Raw genomic sequence first — 20,992 nt, 5'->3', positions numbered from 1 at the left:
CATTTTCTTGTAATTTTTTCCTCCATTGTCTACAGTAACAGTTTGTCAGAATATTCTGAAGAGTGCTGTACAACAATACACTGTATTGACTTGTATTATTATTTTTTTAACTTGTCAGTTGCAATATCATCCTCAGCTCAGATGGAGAATAGCTCCTTTGTTTTGGAGTCTAATTTCCAGAAGTCTGTCAAATGACTAGCCACGCAAAGAAAACCGATATTACATCTGTCGTCTGTTTGTGAAAACACTCAATCTACTCGCGTACTTGTATGTGATCACCTGAGTATCTTATGATCGCTTCATTTGTATTAATGTACACTCATCTGACATAATAATACGCCTGTTGGGACTTATTACATGCTTCATCCAGTACCTTTCAGGCTTTGTTTGAACACAAGCTGTGGAAACCTTCTAGGTCTTGAGCATCCCTAGATCTCAGTTCTGCCATTCATTCACACGTGACTTCGACTTGTTAGTGTACTGGTAAATTCCTGGGATAGTCTGCATATCACACAGTCACAGACTTAATGGAAAAGAGAGCATTCTTGGGTGGTAAAACCTCTGAAAAACTTAGAGCCACCACAGTAAAACATATTTTACAGCTTGAAATATTCAATTAATTTAGTCCAGGGGTCCTCAATGACACTCCTGTAGGGCCGCAGGTTTTTGCTCCAACCCAATTGCTTAATAAGAAGCACTTATTGCTCAAGTAACACGTCTGCTTCACTTTAGTTGTCTTACTCATTACGATTTTGAACCCTTATTGCTTATTTTAGTCTTAAACAGCTGTAGTCTTTAATTGCTCCTCATTAGCAATAAGATGCAAATGATAACAGAAACCAGCAGTTCTCCATTTAGCTTGTTTCCATTTAACCCTGTGTGTATTTATCACGCACTATTGGGTTTGATTAAATGCTTGGAAGAAAAGTGAAGAGAAAAAAGTGAAGGACTGAGAATTACTCATCCATTTTAGCCTTCAAATCATTTGCATGATAGAAAGGGAAAGAAAATCTAGGATATGAGAATGAGCTGACATAGCAGAGTGAAAGCACTGACAGGCCATGAAATTAAATTATTGGCAAGAATTGATTTCTAATTAAGCAGCCGGGTTGGAACAAAAACCTGCAGCCAGTGTGGCCCTCCAGGACTGTGATTGAGGACCCCTGATTTAGTCTAAAAGGCATAAATTAGTGTTTATGTAACCCCTGATCTTGTGTTGTTTTAAATAACAGGATGTCTTTGCCATTAGCTGGTGTGACTCTGAAAAGTTTTTACCTTAATTTATCAGCAGTATTAAAATAGATAAGTGTTGGTACAGTGGAGAATAGCAGTGACTGCAGTGCTGCTGTTTGTGTTCTTGTGTTCTGATGCATCTTCCTTTATGATTATAATTCTATGACACAAGTGCATTTTTATTTGCTTTATGGATAACCAAGATTGCAGTCTTTGTTTCTGTAATTTTATTCCATAATTGAAAGCCATATAAACACTTTTTTCTACTTTAGCTTTAGATTCACAAATGAAAATCTGATGGAAGAGTAAATTGTAGCCCAGATGGTCATACTCTATTATTATTATTATTATTAGTTTGTTATTATCAGAAGGAAAGATTTTGATTATTTTAAAACTCACATTGACTTTCAATTTGTGTTTCATGATAAATCAATTTGTAGAACTGTGCCGGTTAAGCCAGTCTTTGTATTGGAGTCTCATTGATATGTTGCCTCAGGTAGCTTAAATCGGACAGTAAAGGCACACCACTGCTCTCCTAAGAATGATACAAAAGGTCAGTCATTCATTCATATATATATATATATATATATATATATATATATATATATATATATATATATATATATATATATATGAGAAAATGGAGGGGCGTGACTTGAAAAGAGGCTAAAAGGCAAAAGTCTCTTCTCGAGAACTTATATATATATATATATATATATATATATATATATATATATATATATATATATATATATATATATATACTGTATATAGTTGAAATAGTTTAATGCATGTGTTTCGCCCTAATTCTGGGCTCATCAGGCATACACACTCACTGCACCCCCTCTCGGGAATCGAACCTCGGATGTCAGCGTCAGAGACGAAGCCTCTTATGTTGCACCACGGCGTGTGGTTCGTTTATTTGATCTGCTTCTCGCAACTGAAAAGAGGGCACCATGGCGGATGTTAACCGACTTGCTGACCAACCATAAGCGTTACCTGGTAACCACCCATACAATCAGATTGTGATTCAGACTATGAATGCCATAAATATACTATATATATATATATATATATATATATATATATATATATATATATAACATCAAAAATAATCACAAAACGTATACAAGAACATCGCATCGCCATCAGAAGGAAGGACTCACGATCACTGATCTATACGCATACTAAACCAACAGGACATACATTTAACTGGACAATGTACAAGTAAGATTTAAGGCCAGTACTAAAAGTGGCAGAGAGTTGACTGAATCTTGGCTATCAAACGAGAACGCCAGCAACAGACATTTGGACATAAATCCAGAATATGCAAACTTACAAACAACACAATAAAACACACTGACTTAGCCCCACCCCCCTCTCCCCCTCCACCTAATTTTTGCTATATATTGCCTTTGATTCTTGTAAGTCTAATCATTGTCCTCTGATGAAGGCTCCTGGCAGGGACTGAAAGCTCAAGAATAAAAACTACTTTATGATATGTGATTCATTTTCTCCCTTTGTGGATCTCCAGCTGCAAAAATATATCAATGAGACTTTTTTTGGAAGAGAGATTTTTTCAAGTCCTGCGAGATGAGACTTTTGCCTTGAGAGTTTTTCAAGTCCAGTCCTCCTCTCAAGACATTTTCAAACAAGACCACGCTCCTCTCAGCTCTCATTCGTGTGAATACTTTTGACAGACACACTTCCTGCGCTCTCAGCCCTTATACATTTTAACGTTTTCCTCACTTTAAGTTCCCAATTAAAGAAGACTTATGGTTTCCAAATCTTATTGAAGAATTTCATCACGAAGAGTTATCAACAGAAAAAATGAGTACATGCTCAATCCCAGCACCGAGAAAACAAGGAAAATGTTGATCGGTTACACATCAAATTGGTTAAATGCGTCCAAAAATGTTGCATGGTTACACGGCAGATTGGTTAAATGCGTATCAATAGACTATGCTGAAACAGTTGGTGGTGATCGTGCGGAAGATCAAAACAACAGCTACAATATTACAAAGTATATCTACAACCGTTAACAATGTCCGGTCTTCCTTCTTAAGAATTACTGTAGTAAGAAGGATGTATCCAAGAAAGGTAATGTAGTTCATCTCCCGTGGATAATATTACACAACAGAGGAGATCTTGATATGCCATTCGTATTAAAACGTTAACGTTTCCCGTTAGAATAGCTTTTTGAAAGACAATTAACAAATCACAGAGCCAAACATTTGAAAAAGTTGTTTTATTTAATAAGAGAAAGAAACGAAATTCAATCAGGGGCAGTCATACGTTCCGTTGATGCATATGTAACAATTCCCATGAAAATAAAAATCTGTTTTAATTGTACATCCGCATCCCCATACGTGAGCAGCAGAACCGCAAAGAGGCTAATATGTAGCACTGGCTAGGGGGCTGGCGAGCAAAGCGCCCTAGTATAAATTTATATTTTAATTTTTCTTGCATGATTACTAGCAGTCACTAACAAGGATGTATTTATTTATTTTTTTTAAATATCTTTCTAAAATAAGGAGGGGAGAAGAGTACAGAATATCTGTTAGTTTTTTAAAGAGTGTACAGTACAATTAATCATTATTTTTTCTCATCTTTTTTTTGGTCTAGTTTATCTTTTCATAGGCCTAATGGTGATGCTGTTTGTTCTGCGTACTTTCCATAAAGCGGCTGATCTGCATGGACTGACAGGTTTGTTCCACTTGCCCCAGTGTGAAGAGGAAGATCAAGAACCCATTATTAAGGAGTCGGCAGGCACCGAAGATAAAACTGCACGTGACCGTGACAGGCTTGCACAAAGTCAACCATCCTATGACTCCATTGGGCGATAAGAGGCCGCCATAGGCACTTGAACATCCAAACATATTGGAGCATAGAAGGCAACAAGCAAAGGATATTCTGTGAAAGCTGAGAATTACAGGATCTTACATCTAGCTTGGTAAAAGCTGGTATTTGTGGTTGATGTTTACACTTTTAAATAATTACAAATGCAGTTAGGTATTTTATTTTACTTTTTCGTGTTGAACAGTGTCCGTATCGTCATACATTTTAAGATGATTTGTATTATATCTTGGATGTCTGGGGCCAAATTTTCTTTTAAATTAAACCTGTTTAATTTAACTTCAGAAAAGTGATGAAAGCTTTAAATGGTTTGTTTTAAATAAAGAAATGGAGTTGACTAAGCTTGAACAACTCTTTTTACAGTTAAGACTGTAGCATGGTAATACTTGCTGCAATAATAGCTTTTTTTGTATTGGATTTATTTGATTTCAAGAATAGTTGAAGTGTTATTTTAAAATAAAGAATTCTAGCGTTTTTCTTAGAACCTGTCAAAGAATTTAATATTTTTAAATGTAAGATGTTTAAGGACTGTGCTATCATACATTTCTCCCAAGTATCTAATGGATTGGCAGAAGTATATTTTAATATGTGCGATCTGGTTTTTATTTTGTGAGTGAGCGTAACTCCATTATGTTTTAAATAAATCAAATTTTAATTTTAGAGTTTTTATACAGTTCTTTCATATCACGGACTTAAACAGGTAGGACTTTGAATATTTCCTTATTGCTCTGGTTAAGTGTGAACGATTGTCAATTGCTATTATATAATATTAATGTGAGTTTTCAAATGGAGACAAAAAAAAATGGAGATTAATGGAGACAAAAAAAAAAATGATATACATTTAAACATGTGAAATATTCAGAAATCATACACTGCAGTATCCAGGTCATGTAATCATTTTGAAGCTTATTATTATTGAAGCTCCATATTGCCTGAATAAAGCTGGTCCATGTCTTACAGACCAGTTTAGACTTTAGGTACCAGCCAGACCCGTTGCTTAAAAATGTTTGTGTAATAGCAATTACAAAACTCTCGCCAAAAAATGTATTTTAAAATTGTCTCCACGAAACCTTTCAGCTCACCTTAATGTAAGTTTGCTGAGGTTTACTGTATAACATTAGCTTGTATAGTGCTGACAGTTATGCCATAGCTGTGTTTATTTTCCAGGCTATGTTCCCTCTAAGCAGCGTGTCTGCACGCCGTTTTTCAGGTGCCATGCAGCACTTATGAACTGCCACGCAGATGATGTCATCCTGGTGACTCCCCGTCCTGTGCAGCAGTTTCGAAGTGCCGCTCCTGAAATCTCTCTCCATTTGTTGTTCGTTGATTGGTGCTTCACACTGATCATTGCAACATGGAGGATCTCCCGCTACAACTTGTGTAGTAATTTGAAAGGGGGGTCATAAATAAAGTTCCAGCTTAGGTTTTATTCACACCCGCTTATCAGTTAAAAAACAGGAGCACTGTTTAAAAACTGTTTTTCACAGAGAGTTGTCAGTGTGGTGAACTGGAATGCCCATCACTATTCATTGTGGACCAAACATTTTAATTCAGTTCAGTGAAAATATTTAGATCATTGACTCACTGATTTGTTCAGACATAGAAACACCAACCCAACTCACAGTGCTGTGCCAAAAAAGCAAAATAATTCAATGAAATACAGTCAGTCAGTCACTCAGTCAGTCATTGTCCAACCTGCTATATCCTAACACAGGGTCACTGTGGTCTGCTGGAGCCAATCCTAGCCAGCGCAAGGCAGGGTGCCAGCCCACCACAGGGCACACACACACACACACACAGAGCACACATTAGGGACAATTTGGGATCGCCAGTGCACCTAACCTGCATGTCTTTGGACTGGGGGAGGAAACCCATGCAAACTCCATGCAGGGAGGAGCCGGAAAGTGAACCCAGGTCTCCTTACTGCGAGGCAGCAGCACTACCCACTGCGCCACCGTGCCGCCATCAGTGAAATACATAAGTAATAAATCTGATTGTGGTAAATGCTTCCAAGTGTGCAGTAATGAAGCACATGTTCATTTTAGTATTGCCTACATGACGTTGTGAAGAGTCAGTGAGTGAATTACGAAGTCCCTGATAAGTCCTGTTCATTTACCGACTATTCCAATATGTCAGTTACAGGTTAGTGGTGTTACTCGCATTTAACAGTTCCTATAGATTAAACGATTATTTTTTGGCAAAAGAATTTATTTCTGTGCTCTCTTCAAATGCATTATTTAGTGTGCGTGTATACAATGTTGAGACGTATGGGGATGGAGAAAGCCGCACTTCCTCTAACTTGACGTATTTATATCCTTTCATGCAGGCAGCAGTCTGAGAGATGCAACTTCAGCGGTGTGTTCACTTCTATAATTTGCTCTTACAAGTTCAACAATAAAGTGTGCTTTGAAAAGAATTGTTCCAACTGTACAACTCAGAACCCAGGAACATTAATACTGTAATTATTTATAGACACCTAATATTTTGTACTGACTGAAGTTATTTATTCAGTTCATTTATTTCACCAAAACATCACAGAAAATGACTGCTTAGCACTTCTTTTTAACTAGACGTGTATCCTAGGGAAGTAGAAAAACAAAAGCATTTGTTCTCGGTACTTCTTCTTCTTGTGACCCACATTTTTTTGGTGAATTCCCAAATCTTTTTCTAAATGAACTGATTGTCTATAGTCTACCAAACTAATTGCCAAATTAGGAAGCTGGGATGTCAGATGATAATTCCTTAATCCTCTCTTCTGTGCCCCGTGTCAATGTGGCACTTTGTGCTGAACTGAGTGCTGTCACAGGCAGTGTATTCTAAAAAGAAAGCAGTTAAACTATTTGCTTATTTTATTTTGGCTTTTTTTTTTTTATTTTAGTATATAATTGAGTTGGAATTAGCAGATTGTGTGCGCCTTGAGAATCATAGTTTAGAAAGACTGTAATAGAAAGAATACACAAGAAATTGTACAGATTTTAAAACATGTTTGCTTATTTGCAGACGGTAGGTACCATAAATCTGAATACAGAATTGTTTTCATCCATTTATTGAATCGGCTTATTCAAAGTTCCCTGTTGCACACGGCTGGTACTCCACATTGATCTAACCCCGAGTGGGCAACAGTCACAGGGCAAACTCAAACATCCAGACTGCGCCAACTTAGAGTGGTCAGTGACCCTGATGTGCATGTAATAAACAAACTGGCATATCTACAGCAAAGCCTATGCAGACATTGGGGGACAAAATGTAAAATAGCAGCAGCTGAGCTGAGATTCAAACCCCGTGTCTTCTGGAAGTAACAAAGAATACCAACCACCATGCTGTCTGAACAGAGAGTTGTGTTTAAAACTGTGAATATATTGCTTGTATGCAATGCACTTTTAAATGTGGATGTGGAGATAAGTTCAGATTAGGAGAGGATACAATGAAAAGGAGTACAAAGTTTTAAAGAGGGTCAAAACCGGATAATGTTTCCAACAGTACTGGTTCTGAACCAAATCATCACTTCAGAGTTTGGGCGTTTACTTCAAAGAACCACCAGAGGGAGGCAGAGTTTAAGGTGGAAAGGCACTTGGACAGTGTATTGTATTGTCAGGAGCAGAGAATAAATGCAAACTTAATTTTATTGAAATGAATACTTGCTCAAAAAGAATAGAATTCTTATTCAAAGACAGATTCGGCAACATGTTCCACAGTTGCTGAATTTTCTTTATGCATTTCATTTGGTAAAAAAAAAAAAAAAAAGGGCAAGAAACATTTTTAAGCTAAATAACAAATGTCATCTAAACTGTTTAGAAATAAAAGATTAAAAATATCCATTACGGGAGCAGTGCAAATTTCACAATAAGCAGAATAACATTTTAGTTACTTTCTTTTTTCGAGCTGCCTTGACTTGAGGTTACTTGCATTAGGAATTCTTTTTACATGTCTCCACAGTTAGGAAAAAGTCACAACCAATACAAGTTGTGCTGCATACATAGAAACTTAAAGTAGTTTTGTGGCTGAACTTACAGTGAATTAATTGCATCATTCAATGCAACCTTAGCTGTTAGTGTTTTGTTTCTTTTTTTCCCCCATCATGAACAGAGACTTTTTGAAGTATACAGAAGACGACAGTGCAAATTTGGTCCTTTCCCTTCCAGATGGTTCCCTTTACAATAAGGTATGATGAGCGTTACCCTTCTTCCTCATCATATTCCGAGTAACCACAGATCACACCCACATCTTCTTTATGGGAGCAGTTATGTTGTCCAATTTTAGATCGCTGACAGTCGAGCAGAGTTCTTTCAGTCCCCTCACATTTCACATCATCCAAAAGTATGCTGAGATGGTTACCTTGCCCCATTTCTGCTCGCTTAGCTACTCTGATTGCAAAGGGGTAACCCAGCTGCCGGCAAACCACAGTTGCCGCTTTACTGTCAAACAGATCATCACAGATGGTCCCCCATTCTCCTTTAATGAAGATTTCTACCCTACCACGGTCCAGCCTTTTCCCTGGACTGGCCAACCTCACCATGCCTTGGCGGAGTTTTCTGCGCCTTCCTTTCCTTGGCTTTGAGTTTGGGTCTTTCTTGTTTACGCGGTTGCCAATTGAGTCGTCCTTTAGGCCGTCCATTTTGCCCGAATGTCCTTTGTTCAGTTTACTTGCAGTCTTTGGTAGTGTATAGTATGGTTTGTGGGTGGCTGCAGGCCTGCCAGTTGTGCCTGTGAGTCGTGAAGTTGGACTGGCTGTAGATGGATGGGCTCTGGTGACCTGTTCTGTGTGTGACTGTGTAACTTCTGCTTGTTTGGTAGACCGCCCAGTGCTTGTCTGTTGTTTGGAAGTAGAATAGGTGGTTGAATGAGTGAATCTTTCGGGTTTATGAGTGCTTGGGACATAAGTAACCCTTGGCTTTTGAGTGGTTGGAGTTTTAGCTGGGGTTGTGTAATATACCACAGGAGTCTGTGTGACACCATACCTCGCATTGGGGGACAGTGTGGTGCTTCTCAAGGTATTGTAATTTGTCAGGCCTCTGGTGGTGGTTGCCCATCTTGCATTGGTAGGAGTAGTGGATCTAATGGCAGTTGTAACTGTCCTCAGTGTGGTGGTGGCGGCGGCAGTGATTGTGGTGGTGCTTTTGGTGGTGGTTTTGGGTTTGGTGGTGTTTGCTGAGCTGGCTGTCTTGGGTTGAACGGGGACTGGAGATGGCTTGGGTTTTATTACGAGTCCTACAAATAAAAATACAATGGCGTAAACATAAAGCTATATGTATCTTAATAAACAAAACCTTTAAAATTATAATAATAATAATAGTCTGACAGTCCTAGGCATTTCAATAATATAAATACATAGTTAGTCTCTGATGTTAAAATACTAGGAAGTAAAATACAGGCTAAACCATCAAAATGTGACCTTTTTCTAGCATGGAAATAACCTTTAACTCCTTTAACTATTGATATTTATGTATTTTTTATAAAAATAATCAACAATGCAGTCAGAATTGATATACACGTGTTGTGTAATTTATCAAAACCTTTTTTTGCTTATTATGCTAGACTCTCATAGGTCACCGTGTAATGAAATACGAGCTGCTCTTTGTGTTCGAGACACTCTTGAGCGTCTATTTGTAGCCTTTCCTTAGATGGTAGACGTATGCTGAAACTAAGCCAAAACACTTTTTGTTTTAGTGAATTTCTTTCCTTATCTCAACTTGGTGGTACTTACTCTCCCTTGGATGGAAATGATACAACTTTCCTTTCACTGGAACAGGATGTGCTGTAAAGCTGCATTTTCCTGGCGGGGCCCTCCTGAGGCAAAAGAAACATGAAAAGCACCGTGAGAGATCCGATATTAAATATTCTGTAAGCGCTGCAATTATCTTCTATTACACTGCCTGCTGAAGCCTCAATTTTATAATAATTATACGTTGGTAAAGGAAATCACCAGATCTGATGGCTTCTGCTAATCAAGCAGAAATCCAATTTACTTTTTGTTATCCTTACTAGCCGAGTTACTTGGCATGGCCTGTCTGAGAAAATGGAAAGGTGGAGAGATTTAAAATGAATACTAAATTTAGTACATGACTAGTGTTAGTATTGCAAGCGTTCTTTTTATGTAATTTGCAGTTTGTTTTCTTTCTGGTGGAAGGAACTTCAAATTGCATTAAATAACTCAAGTGCCAATAAATATGTTTACATGCACACACAAAACTGGGATTAGGTGCGTAACTCGATTTCTTCAAAACCCCTCTTAACACGCGCAAGTCCACTTATGAAAGTTCTCCCTTGGCAGAACACTATGATGTCATGAAAATATATTAAAACAAAACATTAAACATCAACGTGAATCTGAAAACAAGCTATGGAGTCTGTGGCTCTTGAGACTGAGCTGCAGAGCTTAGCATTGTACGCTCCGCTCATCAACATACATTTACTGATTTCTGAAACATTAAGACAGAATCTTTCAACAAGGGGAAGGACAAATGCAATTGCCTAGGTATCTGCCTCAGTTAACGTACATTTCTGGATGTTTCCACTGTTTTATACCTCTGTGTACAAAAAAAAAAAGCTAAGACATGTGCAGGCTAAAGGAGTGCAAAGAACAAGTGCAGACAGCAAAATCCTTAACTGCAACCTGGTTGGAGGTTTACATGGCCACACAACCGGGTTACTCGCTGAGAAATCTGTGTGTGTTAACCTGGTTTACTTAACCAGAATAATCAAGTACATGACAATTTCAAAACCCAGTTTCTGTGCTATTAAAGGGCATGTAAACATACGCAGTGTTGCCCTACATGAGGTGACTTGGTCCCAAAGCAAAGAATGAGAGAGAGGCTCAATTATAGAAAACATTAACTACGGTATGATAGACGCAAATTGAGCCCCGATTTCTTGGTCGACAGGCAGTTGCACCAACCATTAAACCACCTGTGTGGTGCAGTTTCCCTATCAGTAGATCACACTGTAATATTTCTTTTTACTTCTTCTGACTCTAATCTATCTCTGTCACCGACCCGAAGGGCCACAGCTTAATATAGTTTGTCAAAAACCTGACACATTTCACATCTATTTTTCTATTCATTTTGTAAAGCACTTTGAGCTACATTTTTTTGTATGAATATGTGCTATATAAATAAATGTTGATTGATTGATTGATCAGAAACTTGGAAAACAAACCTTTGCAGATAACAAACTAAGATTACGCTTTATAATGTAGAGGTCATATAAAAATGGAGACGAGAAGGCTACTTGCATTCATGTTTTAAGTACTAGAACTATAAGCGGCTAAATACTGAAAGGTGCTAACACACAAAAAAAGAAGCATTGTGACGCGTCAAGCAGAGACTTACCTGGAGGGGTCAACAATCTTGTAGATCACGCCAGCATAAGCCTTTGCACTGGCAATTCGAGTGGAGAGGAAGTAAAGTTCTCCTACATTCACAAAAATGTAAACATAGTTTAATTACTACAATATGAACTCAAAAGTGTGATGTGTGCTCTACTGGCTAAGGCTTTGGACTTTAAATTTATTTGCAGCTTTTACACCTGCTGGGGACTGTTGAGTCTCTGATTTAATCTCTTAACTGATTTGTGTGCCAGTTATGACATTTCTTCATCTTCAGCAGTTTTGACGACAGTGCACAATCCTGCTCAACTGTTTTGCAATTTCATGCATGTGGTGTTTACAAAGGCGATGTCCTGTTTCCAGTTACAGAGAAATCACATGTTTAAAGCAGTTTGAAAGAGTTAGCTGAACCAAGAGTTTGTTTGCTGTTTGCATTTTATCTTTAGCTATCAATGTTGTATGGAAGAGCGTAATTCTCTGTTTATAGCAGTGGTGCTCTGAAGGAGGAGGCACATGATTTAACTACAGCAATATTTTAAGTGAGACATTCATTCCTACCTTTCATTTCTTAATACCCTTTGTATACACAATTTGATGTACATTTATGATAGTCAACTGTCCTTTATTTTGCTTTCAGTAAATACAGTCCATGTGACTTTAGAACAGTCCAGACGAGAACAGGCCATTCAGCCCAACAAAGCTCTCCAGTTCTATCCATTTAATTCGTCTAACAAAACATCAAGTTGAGCTTTGAAAGTCTTTGAAGTCCTACCGTCTACCACTCTACTTGGTCACTTATTCCAAGTGTCTGTGGTTCTCTGTGTAAAGAAAAACTTCCTAATATTTGTGCGAAATTTACCCTTAATAAGTTTCCAATTGTGTCCCCGTGTTCTTAATGAAGTCTTTATAAAGTCATAGATTCAATCCAGTGCACTTATGTTAAACACTCAGAAATCTCTGCTCCTTGCAGTACATGTGTGTTTGTTCCCCTGATTCTGATTTGTATGAAGAAATTGCGAATTATAACGAATGTTGGAAGGCAAAGGTGTAAATATACAATGTTTAGAGCTGAAAAGCAGCTTGGTCCTTGTCATTCTCTTCACTTTGTTTTTGCTTGTAAAAAATTTACATCTTGCCTGTAGAAGGGCCCTGAGTTGCCTCGAAAGCTTGCATATTGTAATCTTTTTATTTAGCCAATAAAAGATGTCATTTTGCTTGACTTTTCACTACATTCATAATAGCTAACACGGCACAACACCCTGGTACTAAAGATAACTCAGAAATGGAGGTCAAAAAGTAAAGTGGCACCTGTGTATTAAATAAAGCTATCCTCCTTAACATCATACTGTAGATTATTTTTTAAAAACACCACTTAGGAAGATGTCCAAATAAGTATATTTTAAGACAGGGGTGAGTTCAAAAATCTCAAAAGAAACTGATAAAGTTAAACCAACAGAATTGCAAATCGCATACTGGATGACAGTGGTGGTAGTATATGGAGGAATATTTCGGACAAAATTAAATAAATAAATGCGTAAATAAATAAAAGTACTGTGAAATGAGAGCCTAAATAAGTAAATATGTCATGAAATGACAGCATAAATAAATAAATGTGTCATGAAATATGTTTTTTGTTGCTTATTTATTTATTTATTTATTTCATTTTGTCCGTAACATTCCTGCAAACCGTCATGAAATACGGCTTGAAATAAAACTGTCACTTTCACTCGTCAAAGTTGAGAGGGTGGGCTCTAACACGCCTTCTAGTTACTGATTGGTGAATCGAAGCACAATAATTAATTAGAAAAATGCCTACTACTGCAGATGAAATGGATTCTGCCGACGATATTACGTAATTCAGAAAGAGAATTGAAGATTTATCGGAAGAAATTACAATGTTGGCAGCCCTTTTAAACAACTTTGCCACTGATCAGAGCTGTAGAGTTGTTTGAAAAAGTAGCTGCGAATATGCACCTGACTTTCTACTCGTAAAACGAGGGTCAAATACTCAGTTCAAAATATTAGTTGGAGCTGCTTTGAGCATTCCATGTCAAAGTACCTAAACTAATACAGCCGTTGCAGCTTACCGTATATCAAACTGGCTCATTCGCCTTGTGATCGTCTTCTCCAATACATCATATAGATCTACAATCTGTCGTACCTTTAAACCGCATAACAGAAGGTGTTCTATTGACTCTGCTGGAATGTCAAAGGAGGGACGTCCAGAGCAGGGAACTGCGTCACCTGAACTGGAGTGTAGTCGAGTCCGTTCCACCAGTTCTTCGATAATTTCAAAAATAGTTTCATCTACATCGGAGTCTAAAAGGGCCTCCAACATTGTAATTTCTTCCGATAAATCTTCAGTTCTCTCTCTGAAATATGTAATATCTTTGGCAGAATCCATTTCATCGGCACTACTAAGCATTTTTCTAATTCTTGTGCTATCGATTCACCAATCAGTAACTAGAGGGCGTGTTAGAGCCCACCCTCTCAACTTTGACGAGTGAAAGTGACAGTTTTATTTCAAGTCGTATTTCATGACGGTTTGCAGGAATGTTACAGACAAAATGAAATAAATAAATAAGCAACAAAAAACATATTTCGTGACACATTTATTTATTTAGGCTCTCATTTCATGACACATTTATTTATTTATGCTCAAATTTCACATTACTTTTATTTATTTACGCATTTATTTAATTTTGTCCGAAATATTCCTCCATAGTAGTAAAGTGGAAGTGCATTTAAAATGGAGGCCTGGAAATGCTATACATCAAGAACAAACCAGCAAGGCATGTTATTGAGAGAATACCTTGATCATTTTTAAAATGCACCTGGATGAGATACTGGGCTAGCTTAACTATTAGCTAACTAAAATGAGCTTGATATACTGGATGGTCTCCTGTCTTAACTGATTATGGAATTAGTGGAGCAGAAAATCTTTATTTACTGCAGCTCTTTAGATAAAATTCTAACTGAAATTGCTCTAACGTCACAAAGTGTTTTTAACTCTTACTGTATACATATCAATTTTTGATTAACTTAATTGACAGCTTATGTAGGTGCAACAATGCCAAAGTGAAATACTATGTGTGTGTGTGTGTAATATACAGTACTATGTGTGTACAGTCTGTCCATCCTCAATTTTTCAACACCACTAACAGACGCCTGTATTCCTTCAATCAGAAAACAGGCAGGGTAAGTAATGTACTGTAAGGAATAGGAAGTGGAATTTGACCTAAGAATGTTTCAGTTTTAAACTGAGCTCTTAAGCCACATGATTTACATTCTTTAAAACTTACTGTTCTGGATCTAATGATTCCTAATCCTTTGTGTTGCAAACAAAAACTACTGGCAGACTGTAATTGTTTTTTTTTTTTAAATTATAATCTACTCATTATATATTCATTATTTGTTAAAGGAACACTCCACACAAGAATGAGTTTTAAAATATGTTACCCTGTGTAGTTTGAAGAAAAAATGTTAACCTCATTTTTTCCAAGTAGAATAGAGACAAAAAGGTTTATAATATAATACAAGTCCAATGGTGACCAATACTGTACAACGGTAAACAATGTGAAAAATGTCCATAATTCACATGTCATGTATCCAGTTGTGTGCTCACAATGTACAAAAACACTTGCACTTTTTTCTAAAGTATTGTTGAATTAAAACTTCTGGAAAAATCTGTGCATATCATAAATGGTGAATGCAGGTCACATGGGACAGAGTTTCTGAATTGAATATAAGACTCTTAACCAATGAATGAGGGAGAGGGGCGGTGGGTTAAATCTTATTGGTTGAAGTGTTCTTTTAGGTATTTTACATTCTTTATACCTCGTATAGTGGAAACTATTCAAAGTGAGTTGGAATTTTAAGTTTATATTATCATTAGGGTTATGCACTTTTAGGTGTCTCATTTGACCGTTTATAGATTGATGTGCCTTGGAGACAGAGAGAGCTTAAGAATGAATCAAACAAATTCACTTAACAAATATGAGACTCTTGTAACAAACCTCAAACACTAGAACTACCTCTCTATTATATAAAAAAATCTTGGGAGGAGACGAGACTTTTTCAGAGAGTTAATTTCAGTCCCGCGAGATGAGACATCGTGCCAAGAGATGAACTGAAAATCTAACAGGTCCAAGCGGGGGTGGAAATAAAAGACAAACAGTAGAAGAAGAAAAGACAAAGAGTAGAAGACAAAGTAGAACGTCGTAAAGAGGTTCAAAAACGTTGGTGCGATACACATGTAGTGCAGGTTAGAGATTATGAAAGTACTAAAATTTGAAAATCTCTAAAAACTGATAGTAAAGATTGCATTAGCGCTAACAAAAGGAAATTATTACTTGGTTAAATAACAGAATATCAAAAAGAGATCAAATATATTGACATAGAGAGACTGTTTGGCTTTAAAGTTTAAGTGGGAGACTTGTAGATTGTCTAATCGTGTTGCCATCAGGGAGAAGTAGTGTTTCTTCCCAATGAAAAGGCATATACGTGAGAAATAAAAGATTTGTTATTTGGTGAAAGTGAAATCCACAAACCCTACAGCCAAAATACAATAATCTGTATTTAATCTACAATAATCTGTTCGCATCATTCAAAACGTAGATTTACGTGATTCACTGTGAGAATCTGTGATCCCGCAGCAATTAAAGCTACTACAAGTTTAATTTCAAAGAAAAAAACAATTCGGTCAGGTTTCTAATTATGATCACAGAGAAGCGAAACAACAAAGAATTGAAAGAATTAAATGATCAGACGTATTAGAAATTCTACAGCCAATAAAGGATACAAATCCATACGTCCAAACGCGGATAACATTAGACAACAAAGGAGATCTTGATATGCCATTCGTATTAAAACGTTTTGCAGTTTGCCATTAGAATAGCTTTTGCAAAGACAAATCGCAGAGCCAAACATTCGAAAAAGTCATTTTACTTAATAGAGAAAAAGAAATGAAATTCAATCACAGGCAGTTATATGTTGTGTTGATGCATATGTAACAATTCCCATGAAAATAAAAATCTGTTTAAATTGTACATCTGCAACCCCATAAGTGAGCGGCAGAACCTGCAAAGAGGCTAGCGGGTAGCACAGAGCAGGAGGTTGTCGAGCAAATCCCTCTAGTATTTATTTAAAAAAATAAAATGGCTCATGAGAACTTTAAATCTTTTTTTAAAGTTTGAAATAAAAGTTGGAAAAATGTAGAACTTATGAACTTTTCTTTCTTTCTTTTTTTTAACATTTCGTATCACATTCATTAAACTTCCATTTCCATAACACTGAAACTGGGAAATCTCACTTAATTAAGAAGGGCTGCACTTACAATGAGAAATTGGTTGGGCCCACTAGAATTAAACGTGAGAACCACTGGCCATTTGTACTGGATGATCCTAGTGGCTAAATACTAACAGAGGAGCTGCTTAAAGTTACCTGCCTCATCTTCAGCAAATGAAATGATATATTTGACATAGTTGTTTATCAGCTTGGGAAAACTGCAACTTTGTCCCGTTCCCATGCAGATCTCCTTGTAAGTCCACTCTCCAGTGCTGGGATCTTCTTTGAGTGACATCAAGCGTCTAGAAGGGAAAAAAAAATGAATTTGAACTTTTTGACATTTCTGTAATATTTATAATACATTTGTATTATCGATCTACAGTCGATCTATGTTCCTACCCTCGTCTATGGTCATGAGCTATGGGTAGTAACCGAAAAAACAAGATCGCGAATACAAGCGGCTGAAATGAGTTTCCTCCGCAGGGTGTCTGGGCTTTCCCTTGAAGATAAGGTGAGAAGCTCAGTCATCCGGGAGGGGCTCAGAGTAGAGCCGCTGTTCCTCCGCATCGAGAGGAGTCAGATGAGGTGGCTCAGGCATCTAATCAGGATGCCTCCTGGACGCCTTCCTGGTGAGGTGTTCCGGGCACATCCAACCGGGAGGAGGCCCCGGGGAAGACCCAGGACACGCTGGAGGGACTATGTCTCCTGGCTGGCCTGGGAACGCCTTGGGATTCTCCCGGAAGAGCTTGAAGAAGTGGCCGGGGAGAGGGAAGTCTGGGCCTCTCTGCTTAAGCTGCTGCCCCCGCGTCCCGACCTCGGATAAGCAGAAGAGGATGGATGGATGGATGGATTATAATACATTTGCTCAACGTGCCCAATGTGTTAAATTTTGAATGTCTTTCAAATCCCAAGCAAAGGGCAAATATGCAACCTTCATACACAGAGTGACTAAGTATATGATTCACAACCAGGACATGGTGCCAATGAGGCAGCGGCACTAATCATTGCCTGAATAAAGTTGTCCCGAATTTATGCAGGATTTTATTTTTTTAGTGACTGTGTTGTATAAGTTATACTTATCTCTTTCAAAATTAAGTGTATTCCTATGTATAGAGTAAGAGAATACACTGAAACGCAACACATATTTCTGTTGTGCAGTACACTGAAATGCAATGCACATTTCTGTTGGGAATTTATTTTTGGCATGATTTTTGTAAATATTTAAAAAGGAATTAAACGATTCATTGATTTTCAATAGAATGCAATGCATGTGCCAATATGGAATACAATACAAAAGTGTACAGTATTGTGTTTTAGTTCATGTCCATTAGATCTCATGCCCCATGCACCTTATTTAAAAGCAAAGCTGACTCATTACATTTCAGTTAAGTGTCCACTTGGAGCTTATTGCGTTTCTTTTCACAATCAATCACTAAAAGTGGAAAAACTAAACCAATTCGAGAGAAGTAAAGGGACATTCCAACAAAATGGTGAGATGTGTAATTCTCATCTCTCTGAAAACGTTTATTCAGGATACGTGGTGAAATGTTTGTTACTAGTTATCAGTGTGAGTTAAGTTTTCAATGTGTAGTCAGTCATCTGTTTTAACTTTCCAAATGTGGAATATTGGCAAACATTTGTGAGTGTTAATGTGATCATTGAGCGTCGGCTCTTCATACTTTTCTTTTGACAGTTACCGTAGATTTTATACAGGATCTATATCTGATATTTTTGATCTTCATTTCAGGGTGTTGTATACATTAGACTTGATTCTATTTTGCCAAATACGAGGGGTACCCAAAAATAACCAGAATCTATACCTGGCACACAATCCAGACTTAGTTGTGAATTTCTCCACTAGGTGTAGCATACTTACGATATTCTGTGGCAGTCTGCCAAGTGGCGTTGCTCTGTATTGTTCGTACGCCATTCCGTGTCGATTTTTGTTGGTGCTTATTAAACGCGTTCTGTGATTTTTGTGATGGGTGATCATAAAGCAGCGAGTCTGCGTTAAATTTTGTTTTCTCTTAGGGAAAAGAGCTGCTGAAACTGCTTTTAAAGAGGAGGCTTTAAGTAAAACACAGGTCTACGAGGGGTGCTCGTGTTTCAAATGAGGGGAACTTGATCTTTTCTCCGTCTGACTTTTTCTTGATCCCACCTATGAAAAAAGAACTCGGAGGAAAGCGTTTTTCTATCATGGAGGAAGTCAAAGAAAAGTCGCTGCAGGCCTTGGACAGCGTGTTTCTTCAGCAATTCCAAAAATGTTTCCACCAGTGGGAAAACCGTTGGGATAAGTGCATTCATTCACATGGAGAGTATTTTGAAGGAGACTAAAGTTTCAGGAAGTAAAAATTATTAAAACTATTTTTTTTTTTCCCCCAATGGGTACCCCCTCGTATGATCCTTCATCGTCAGGGCCATGAGCACAAAACCAGTCCTAAACTGTGACTCTCCCCCCACCATTCTTGACATAAATGTGAAGGTTATTTCATGCATTTAAATGTCACGATCTAGCAGTCATTGATTGATAAGCACATTATTAATTAACTCTTTCAGGGCTGATGTTGACTTTTGTCAAAATTCAGGAGTAGAGGACGGTAATCGGTTGTAAACTGCGACAAAACTTGCCCTTACATTTTAGTTCGACTCTCTTTTCTTGAAGGAAAGTTACATAGTTTTGTTGATTTGACCTCGATTCCCTGCATGTGAATGAGTAGTGAAGAGTAAACAGCCTCTAATATGGTATCGACATCTGGCCAGACTAAAGCAAAGACATCAGACTCTGACTTTTCGGGCTCTGAGTTTGATGTAAGTGGTCTGGAGATGGATATCGAAAATGAAAGTGTGTTCCCCAGCTGATCCTCATGCTGAACATGTTCATGTAGCTGATGCGCCTGCAGCAGCGTTCGCCTAGGAGGACCACCACTTATGATGACAAGATGTACAAACCGTATTGCATCACACTGTGACTTCCACTGTCGCTCACCTGTTGTGCGAAGACAGAGAGGTAGCCAGCCTGCCGTGCATTCCTGCTGACCATCGAGCTGCCCCTGTGCAGCCACTGCTGCAGAGATGCCGAACAGGCGTCAACAGCAGCCACAGCAGGTAGCAACAGACATTTTATGTTGATTTTGTGTGAAACCAGTGCATCGTCTGCGTTACAGAAAGAGTTTTTTTGTTAAAAATATTCAGCCCTCAAAGAGTTAATACACCTACAAATAAATTTGCAACACATTTTCACAATAAAACAATTCCAACAATTCTGCAGTGTAATATCTTCCCATGAAAGGCTGCTGTAGTTTGCTGCACCCATTTTAAAAATGTCATTTGGTTTTGTACTCTGAGTGTTGTGTTGCCCAGCCCAGTTTGCCTTTGGTTTCCTGCATTAACGTTGCTTGCCTAATGATGGCTCTGTGTCTACTCATTTTAACATTTCAGAATCATATTTAAGTAATACTAATAAAAGCTTTTATCTCCTCCGGATCAACAAAAAAAACCAGTCGGTGGCCACTGTAAGTCCAGCTAATGGTAGAATATGAGGGGTATTGATGAAGAAGAACACACCACTTGACATAAACTGCTACCAAAGTATACTAAGCTCTGGCACACTACAGCCCTGACCCATATGGAGTAATATTTCAGAATCAAAATCAAAGAAATAAATAGGCAAATAATACATATTTATTACTGCATCTCATAATACAAATAAAATACAATGATATGAGCAGAAATAATGAAAAGTTGCCTGCAAAAGGTTTTTGCTGCTTATTTCTTTATGCATTTAACTATTTCCTCACCTTTTTGTATTTCTGTCACAATGCAAGTAACACAAAATCCACCTTGAAATGAAAACTGCCATTTTCACCCGTCAAAATTCAGTTGGTGGGCTCCGGTGCGTTCTGTGCTTTGATTGGTGCATCGACAGTAGAGGGGACGCGTACAGTCGCGACTGTGCACATGCCTGTGAGCCGCAGGATTCACAAAATAAGCAAAGCACGTGCTTAAAGTCTGTGGTGGATAAGAGTGCATGACGAGGTTGACCAGAATTACTGCATGAAGCGGCTACGTTAATTGAAGAAACCCAGAATTCATCGTCCTCTTGGGTGGTTGCAGCTCAAGTATACAAAGGCAGTACTTGATGGCCAAAGACTTGCATACACTCTAACAGTGGTTCACCAAGCACATACAAAAAAAAAAAAAACCAAACAGCCCACCGTCTCAGCTTTGACAAATGAAAATGCCAGTTTTCATTTCAAGGCGTATTTTGTGTTGCGTGTGGGGTCACTTTTAAAA

General features: G+C 37.8%; 2 protein-coding genes across 2 annotated transcripts in view; one reads left to right on the top strand and one right to left on the bottom strand.

The window, feature by feature from the left end:
* kcnk6 (potassium channel, subfamily K, member 6) overlaps positions 1 to 4,749 on the top strand; it is a 51,126-nt gene extending 46,377 nt beyond the window's left edge. Inside the window, exon 3 of the mRNA XM_039768174.1 lies at positions 3,859 to 4,749. Coding sequence (XP_039624108.1) covers positions 3,859 to 4,079 — 221 coding nt within the window. The 3' untranslated portion in view covers positions 4,080 to 4,749. The remainder of the gene's footprint in view (positions 1 to 3,858) is intronic.
* Positions 4,750 to 7,694: 2,945 nt separating this feature from the next.
* si:ch211-136a13.1 (HHIP-like protein 1) overlaps positions 7,695 to 20,992 on the bottom strand; it is a 133,740-nt gene continuing 120,442 nt past the window's right edge. Inside the window, exons 6-9 of the mRNA XM_039768172.1 lie at positions 16,856 to 17,001; positions 11,418 to 11,499; positions 9,794 to 9,876; positions 7,695 to 9,297 (exon numbers count right to left, since the gene is read on the bottom strand). Coding sequence (XP_039624106.1) covers positions 8,264 to 9,297; positions 9,794 to 9,876; positions 11,418 to 11,499; positions 16,856 to 17,001 — 1,345 coding nt within the window. The 3' untranslated portion in view covers positions 7,695 to 8,263. The remainder of the gene's footprint in view (positions 9,298 to 9,793; positions 9,877 to 11,417; positions 11,500 to 16,855; positions 17,002 to 20,992) is intronic.

This window comes from Polypterus senegalus, chromosome 11 (genome assembly GCF_016835505.1).
Source record: "Polypterus senegalus isolate Bchr_013 chromosome 11, ASM1683550v1, whole genome shotgun sequence".
Classification (NCBI taxonomy): Eukaryota; Metazoa; Chordata; class Cladistia; order Polypteriformes; family Polypteridae; genus Polypterus; species Polypterus senegalus.
Note: the sequence above shows the minus strand (reverse complement) of the source record. Positions and strands in the feature narration are given on the sequence as shown.